Source organism: Lipotes vexillifer, unplaced genomic scaffold, assembly GCF_000442215.2.
Source record: "Lipotes vexillifer unplaced genomic scaffold, Lipotes_vexillifer_v1.1 scaffold469, whole genome shotgun sequence".
In the NCBI taxonomy this organism is placed as follows: Eukaryota; Metazoa; Chordata; class Mammalia; order Artiodactyla; family Lipotidae; genus Lipotes; species Lipotes vexillifer.
The window spans coordinates 4,343,940-4,352,680 of NW_006788006.1; the positions used below are offsets into that span (position 1 = coordinate 4,343,940).

General features: G+C 38.5%; 1 protein-coding gene across 1 annotated transcript in view; it reads right to left on the reverse strand.

Annotated features, from left to right (window-relative positions):
* ZNF317 (zinc finger protein 317) overlaps window positions 1–873 on the reverse strand; it is a 4,434-nt gene extending 3,561 nt beyond the window's left edge. The window contains exons 1-2 of the mRNA XM_007461117.1: window positions 843–873; window positions 126–265 (exon numbers count right to left, since the gene is read on the reverse strand). Coding sequence (XP_007461179.1) covers window positions 126–265; window positions 843–873 — 171 coding nt within the window. The remainder of the gene's footprint in view (window positions 1–125; window positions 266–842) is intronic.
* Window positions 874–8,741: the final 7,868 nt, after the last annotated feature.

The following is an 8,741-nucleotide window of genomic DNA, read 5'->3' on the forward strand; positions in this document are numbered from 1 at the left end:
TCTTGCACCCTGATCATGCATCGATCAGCTTGGATAAAGATCTAAAAGAATCCTAACATGTGATGTTGCAGGCATTCTAGGGAAGTGCCTCCTCCACCCTCAGGGGCCTTGAGATCTTGGTGTACCTGGGAACCAACACTGGTTGATGTATGAGGCTCCAGGCCATTGTATGCAAACAGCTCCACATCCTGGGGACAGGAATGGTCTTTTGAAGAAAGAGGAATTTCTGACTCATGGACATAGGCAGGCTCCTGGTTGGACATAGCTAGAGAAGAGAGGACCCATGAGGATTAAAGCCCACCTGACGTTCGCAGATCAGGAAACGGTCTCACACTAACGATATGTGTGCAGTGCACATGCCCCAATCTCACATTCCCTCACACACTCACTCACACACACTGTTGTGCAACAAGCCAGAGAAGCCCTCAAGGGCAGGAAAAAGGGTGGTGGGCCTACATAGCCATAAAGATAATGATATACATTCTCAATTTATGGGTAAAGAAATAGAAGCTCTGAGATAGCGCTGTTACTTCACCCAGACTTATCAAAATAATAAATGGGATGCCGCAGGGTTACCAATGACCAGTATCCCTCCTTACACAGCAACTACAAACACTCCCTGCCTCACCCAAACTCACAAAGACCCTGAATCAGACACAGTCACCTGGGGAGCTCTCAGGACTTCACTCACTCCCACCCCCGTTCAGTTCATGTATCCTCCTCCACTTCTAACCTGGCAGCCCTCCCACTAGCTGTGCACATCCTTGCCCTCAGTGAAGGGGCTGGGGCCACTGGCCACCAAAGCTGGATTTCTGAGGGCATTCATCACCCGAAGAACTTACCACATGTGGGAGACAGACCAAGAGCTGCCATCCTCCGAGAATGATAGTAAATTTGCCTGAATGAAAGCAGGGCACTGGCACCAGAAAGCTACTCTCTCGCTCTCATGGGACTCTTGGAGCAGGCATCTGTAGTAAATGAGAAAAAGACTACTAGGTGTAGCCAGAGGCTTTCTGTCTCTCCCACTAACAGGACAATTCTGACTTTTGTTTTTCAGCGTTTCCTCTTTGGAGCAGCCTGTCTAAGCTTGGGCCTTAACCCTGCTTAGGTAAAACCTCCAGGCAATGTGGTGGACATCCCTGACCTACCTCAAGTAAGATTCAGATTCACTCTCTCAAGTAATTTGTCCCCAGTTACAATTCTGTTAAACTCTGTCACTCATTGAACACTTGGGCCCCAGACTTCTTCAGCTTCAAGGCATAGTCCTCCTGGCTTAGGATGGCTCCAGCTTCCATGAGGACTGGTCCATCTGGACCATGTGTTCTGATCGCCAATGCCTTTTGGCCCCCCACTCCACACCAACATACACAGCTGTAGGCCACAGCCCAGGCCTTGTCATCACCAGAATCAGATTCACTTCACAAACAATGATTCAGAAATTTGCCCTCTGGACAAAACCTCCTACACAACATTCTTCTCACATAAACTCTACCACTTAGAGGGGATTCCAGGCCACCCAGGCTTCTACCACCTTGCTCCCTAACAGCAAATTCTTCTTCACTGCCCCACCTATTCAGCTGAGAGATCCATCATGTTCCACCACTTCTACAAATTTTTGTCCAAATTCCTTTAATCCTCCACCTAGTATACCCTCAATGAGCAGAAGACCAGTCTGGGATGATTCCAACCATCTGTTTCCCTCCTGAAGGTACCTGGAAAGACCAGTCTGCACACACCCAGTCACACTAGCAGCTTTCAAAACAGTCACTAACCTTGAAGGAGCATCTATACTAAAGAAAAGCATAAGTGGTAACCCAATCTCCCCAAAACCATGTAAAACTCTCACCAGTTTTTCTAAACCCCAAACTGTCTTACATGACCCTTGCTTTCAGCAAATAGTCTTGCATTTCATTTCACAGTAATCACAACTAAAAAACCATAACTCAGCAAAGAACTGGAAAATGAAACTTAAAAAATACTTTCATTTATAATAGCATAAAACATATAAAGCACATAGAAATAAACCAAATAAAAGCTGTGAAACCATGCTGGAAGAAATAAAAAACCTAAATAAGTGAGGAGCTATATCACTTTCATGGGCTGCAAGAGTCAATATTATTAAGGTATTCACTCTCCCCAAATTCATCTGCAGATACAACACAGTCATCACCAAAATCTCAGCAGGTTATGTTCTAGACATTGACAAACCAAATCTAAAATGGGTACCAAAATGCAGAAGATCTAGAAGAGCCAGAACAATGTTAAGAAAGAAAAATAAATTTGGAAGATTCCTATTACTAACTTTACTACAGTAATGAAGAGCTGTTGGAATAAGTATAGACAAAAAGGTCAATGGAACAAAACAGAAATAGACCTACACGTGCATAGTCAAATGATTTTCAATAAAGGAATAAAGAAATTCATTAGGGAAAGTGGTCTTTTTAATAAATAGTGCTGAGACAGCACCCTTCTATAGTTGGTAGATGGGATGCTGCCTAATTCATAAATCGCCTAAGAAAGCCAATTAGATCTTCAAATTAGGGAAAAAACAAGGTGCTGCAAGAATTTAATGGACAAAAAGGAACTTTGACCTTCATTATCACTGCATACACAAAAATTTGAATTAAAAAAAACCTTTTTGAGATAACTCAGACACCAAAAAGTAAAATCCAGAGAACATTTTAACAACATTGAGTTACACAACATTTAGACTAGACACAAATAGAACTAAACATTAAAAAACATCAATAATTAGACTTTACCAAATTAAAAATGTCTAGTCATCAAATGACATTATTAAGAAAATAGGGGCTTCCCTGGTGGCACAGTGGTTAAGAATCCGCCTGCCAATGCAGGGAACACAGGTTTGAGCCCTAGTCCAGGAAGATCCCACATGCTGCGGAGCAACTAAGCCCATGTGCCACAACTACTGAAGCCTACATGCCTAGAGCCTATGCTCCGCAACAAGAGAAGCCACGACAATGAGAAGTCTGGGCACCACCGCTGCAACTAGAGAAAGCCCGCGCACAGCAATGAAGACCCAAAACAGCCCAAAATAAATAAATAAATATTTTTTTTAAAAAGAAAGAAAATAAATAGGCAAGCCACAGATTGGGGAAAAAAGATATTTGCGGTACGTACACCTGACAAAGAATTCACATTCAGACTACATAAAGAACTCCTACAAAACAAAACAAAAAAAAACTCAACAAGAGCTACACTTAGACACTTCACAAAATTTAATGAGTGAGGAACAATAAGCATGACAAGTTACTCAAAATCATTAGTCATCAGATGAATGCAAATTAAAACTAATGGTATAACATTTTAACGCACCAGGTCAGTCAAAATTAGAAGACTATAAACACTAAATGGTGGCAAGGATACAGCATACCCAAAACTCTCACATACTAAAGGTGGGGGTGTGAAATGGTTCAACCACTTTGGAAAACAATGTGCCGGTTTCTTAAAAAGTATACCTACCATTTGACTCAGCAATTCCACTCCTGGATATTTACCCAAGAAAAAAATTTTAAAACATGTCCACAAAGATTCATATAAAAATGGTTATAGCAATCTGATTCTTAATAGCCCCAAAGTGTAAGCAATCTAAATATCCATCAACAAAAGAATAAGCAAACCGTGGTATGTAGAGTGGAATACTACTCATCAACGAAGAGAAACTACGGAGACACACAACATGGATGAACTTCTATAATGCTGACCAACAGAAGCGAGACAAAAAAAAAGCTCTATAACTCCAATTCCACAAATAGGTAAAATTTATTAAGGTCGATAGCAAAATGTGTTTATTTAAGTCAATAGAAGGAAAAAAGTTGGTTGCCTCCTTGCAGGAATATGATATGGTGGTAGAATGAGAAGCAAGAGAGAACTTTCCGGGGCAACTGAAATATTTTATTATTTTTTTCAGTTAGTGGCTATACAATGTACACCGTGTCAAAAATTTCATCAAACTGATCATCTGAGATATGTGCATTTTCTTGAACGTAAATTATACTCTACTTTAAAAAAGTTCAGTGGAGTCTTTCTTACTTTCATGTCTCCAGTTACACAAAAATTCCTCCCACAACTGACCTATGACTCCTATTACCAGAAAGATGTCTGCCCTCCCTCCCTTCTAAAGCCAACATCTTCAGATCTGCTTCGGCTACACTTAGTCCTCCCTCCAGAGCAAAAGCTTATAAAGAGTCCACACTATCTCCCTAATTCAGTGTACCTAATGTCAATTACCATCATCTCCATCTTCACAGAAAATACAATTACTCCTGTGTCCTGTGTCAGTGGAATCCAGCAAGTGCATTTCAGTCTTAGATCCTCAGCAAAATTTGGTGTCCATTTTCTTCGAGAATCATTCTCTTTCTAGACTTCTATATAACTCTCTCCCTGGTTCTCTCTCTACTTCTCTTGATACTCTGTCAAGGTTTTTTCAGGTCTCGTTCTACCATTAAAGGCTGAATTTGCTCAAGAATCAGCCCTTACCCTATTGCTCTTCATACTCTGTGCTTTGCCAAGGCTTCCCTTAATGTCCCTTAATTTTCATCTCTTAACACTCAAGGTCCAATATGAATTCAAAATCATATTCTCACTGCCTACTAACAGCCACCAAAGAACATCTCATACAAAAGCCTGTTGAGCCTGTGTTTCTGGGCTCAACGAAGAGAATCAGTAGCCAGCCCTCTGGCCGCTCACAAGAGGGAGATGAGGTATGGGAATATATGTATACATATAGCCGATTCACTTTGTTATACAGCAGAAACCAACATAACATTGTAAAGCAATTATACTCCAATAAAGATGAGGGAAAAAAAAGCTACAACTTAACTGCTCCATTCCATGGCTCTAATCACTTAGAAACTAAAGAAAAACCCACACAACCTTCTTCACATTAAAAATTTAAGTTATTATCTTCATATGAAAAAACTTGGCTTTCTCTGTTAGCTGACTCTCTTTCTCCTACAAAACCTGTCACAATGTATTTTTATGTTTTTACTCCCTTGTTTTTATTTCCTTGTTTTATACTCTGTTTCCTAAACTATATAGTAAACTAGAAGAGTGCACCACTGTACTCGGGTCCTAATCCACTACCTGATATTAAGTAGAAAATGAAGGGGGGTGGGGGCAGAAAAGGTCAATGAATAGAGAACAGACTGGTGGTTGCCAAGGGGGAGGGGTTTGGGGGAGGGATAGAGTGGGAGTTTGGGGTTAGCAAATGTAACCTTTTATATACAGAATGGATAAACAACAAGGTCCCACTGTATAGCACAGAGAACTATATTCAATACCCTTATGATAAACCATAACGGAAAAGAATGATAAAAAAGTATATACATGTATAACTGAATCACTTTGCTGTACAGCAGTAATAAACACAAAATGATTAATTATACTTCAATAATAAAATAAAGTAGATGTTTTAAAACTCTTGAAAAAAAAAGTCAATGAATTCTACCTCTTACACCACATGCCTCCAAATCATTTAACTTTCTCCAATTCAACACCCAGCAATAGAGTCTGGATCATATATGCTGGACCATAAAAAAGTCTCAAATTTAAAAAGACAGCAAATGCACTAGATTAGAAATTAATAACAGTAAGATATCTAGAAAATACTCAAATATCTGGAAGTTAAAGACACAAATAATTTTATGTAGAAGATGAAACAAAAGAAATTTAATAAATATTTTATACTACATGAAAATACAACAAATAAAAACTTGTGAAATGAGGTTAAAATCATTCTCAGGGGGCTTCCCTGGTGGCGCAGCAGTTGAGAGTCCGCCTGCCGATGCAGGGGACACGGGTTCGTGCCCCGGTCCGGGAGGATCCCACATGCCCGCAGAGCGGCTGGGCCCGTGAGCCATGGCCGCTGAGCCTGCGCGTCCGGAGCCTGTGCTCCAAAAAAAAAAAAAAAAAATCATTCTCAGAATGAAATGTATACAGTTAAATGTCTACATTAAAAAGTGAACAAGCTCAGTGAAAATCAATGAACTACACTTACGAAAAAAAAGAAAATTAGGGTTTTCCAGGATAAACCATAAATTAGGCCAAACACAATTCTCAACCAATTTTAAGACAAATAATAGCAAAATATATTCTTCAACCACAATGGAATGAACCTAAGAAACAATGATAGAGGGAAAACTGGAAAATTTACAAATACATGGAAATGAAACAACACATTCTCAAACAACCAACAGGACAAAGAAGAAATCACTGGGGAAACTAGAAAAAACTTTCAGACAAATGAAAACGGAAATGTAACACAGCAAAATTGATGGGATGCAATGAAAGCAGTACTCAGAGGGAAATTTATAGCAGTTAATACCTCCATTAAAGAAGAAAGATCTCAAACAACCTAACTTTACACCTTAAGCCACAAGATAAGCGCAAACTAAACCTAAAGGCAGCAAAAGAATTAGAACAGAGATAAATGAAATGGAGAGCAGAAAAACTAGAATCAACAAAAGTTGGTTCTTTCAAAAGATCAACAAGATAACTAAAATCAGAAGTAAAAATGGGGACATTACTACCAACCTTACAGAAATTAAAAAGACTCTAAAAGAGTGTTCCCTAGAGGCCTAGTGGTTAGGACGCCGGGCTTTCACTGCCAGGGCCGGGTTCAATCCCTGGTCATCGAACATCCTGCAAGCCGTGAGGCATGGCCAAAAAAAAAAAAAATCCACAACATTATAGAAATAGAAAAGATATTTTAAAAAATAAAGAGAATACCATGAACAACTGTACACCAACAAATTAGGTAATCTAGATAAAATGGACAAATTCCCAGAAACATACACTTTTCCAAAATGGACTAGAGAAGAAATAGAAAATCAACAGACCCATAACAAATAAACAGGCGCAATCAGTCATCAAATTCTCCCAACAAGGAGAAGTCCAGGACCAGATGACTTCACTGGTGAATTCTACCGAACACTTAAAAGAAGAATTAACACCAATCCTATTCAAACTTTTCCAAAAATAGAAGAGGTAACATTTTTCTAACATAATCTTTATGGCCAGCATTACCCTGATACCAAAACCAAGACAATCTCAAACACCTCTGGACTCCTAAAGAGACCAAGCTACCTGGAGACCAAGCTACCTGTATACATGTTAAGCCTGGGGTGGTGTTTAGACTCTATGTCGCTGATAGGTTGTCTGGTTCTCAGTCAATGTCACATTATTCTCTATGAGACTCAAAGAAGTGAACAAAGCAGGCAGCTTTTATACCTTTCAGACAAAGAAACAATAAATTTGTGAAGAACTGACACGACAAAATTTGGGCCTGAGGTAGTAATATTGGTAAAGAAATAACAAATTTTGTTTATAGAGCCTTCTCAGCCCTGAACTTCATATCTATCTCTGGAGATAAGGATGTCTCTTTGCCTTCTGGTACAGGGAAGGTGCCTTAGGTGCCTTTCACACGGGAGATTTATTTCCTACTTTCAGGGTAGCAAAAAAGGTTCAGAGTGTCCTTCTCACGCCAACTGTTTTCTTATGTAACTTTAATTCAAAATAATCAATATGCCAAAGTGGCATATTTTGGGGCATCTTGCCCTGACCTCCATCACTGCTAATCCATATGTCATAGTTACCCCAGTCATTTATGGTTTGGCTGAATTAATCCTTTAGCAGTTTTGTTTTGTTTTTTCATATAGGTGATTATCAAATCTCATCTGAATTTATGCTGATTTGTTATACATATCAGCAATTTCTGACATACAGCAAAATGATTCGGTTATACATTTGCCAAGCATAGTACCTCGCACGTAGAAATTACTTTTAAAATATTGAATAAAGAAAAGGATATATGAATAGTAAAATCAAGTTCAAATGATAAAAGTTAAAAAAAAATCACATTAGTATCTGCCGATATCTAGGACAATGTGTCACTCATCAGTTTTCCTTTGTCAAAAATATTGGATATTCTCGAATATTTTCTTTTGCAGATGAAATTTAGAATCAGCTATACTATTTGTATAATGTATTTTCATTTTCATTAATGTTTTGATATTTTAAGGTCTTCATTTTCTAAGTGTTTCTAAATAGGCACATCAATTTATTGAAATGGTCTTACGTTAAAATGTTTAGAGTATTTCCAATTTTTCACAAGTAGAAAAACAACACTTGGAAGAAATATTTGCAGCTAAATTTTTGCAGTTTTTTTCAAGTTTTTCCTTAGAACGAATTTCTAGATAGTGAAATGTTTAGTCAACATTTATGACTAAACATTTAGTAGTGTTGCCAAAGTGCTCCCAAAACTGCTTTATCTGCAGTCTCTTTAGCTACACACATTTATCATACGTTAGAAAAAAAACACTTGTCTGCCAAGGTGATGAATTACGTTCTTTTCAAATTAAAAACTGAGTAGGGATGTAAAATACTGTAGAACACAATTTTATAGCTTGTCAACTGGAAAATAAGGGGCAAACTGTTTAATTCCTTGAACTGTAATTAAATGTTACCAAGCACCAGTCTTACCTATTTTCTAGAAATGTGAACAAACCAGATGTAATAAAACACAAATAGAAAAATGTAATGCTCTTGGGAACAACTTATGAAACTGGGTGAAGTAATAATAATAAAAGTAGTTGCATTTCTCTTTGCAAGGTTTACAAAGAGAGTGAACAGCACTGCACTGGTGGGAACCCAGGTCCCACCTCATGTTACCTGAACCCCACAGAAAACCAATCAGATGGGCCTTACAGCACCATCAGAGG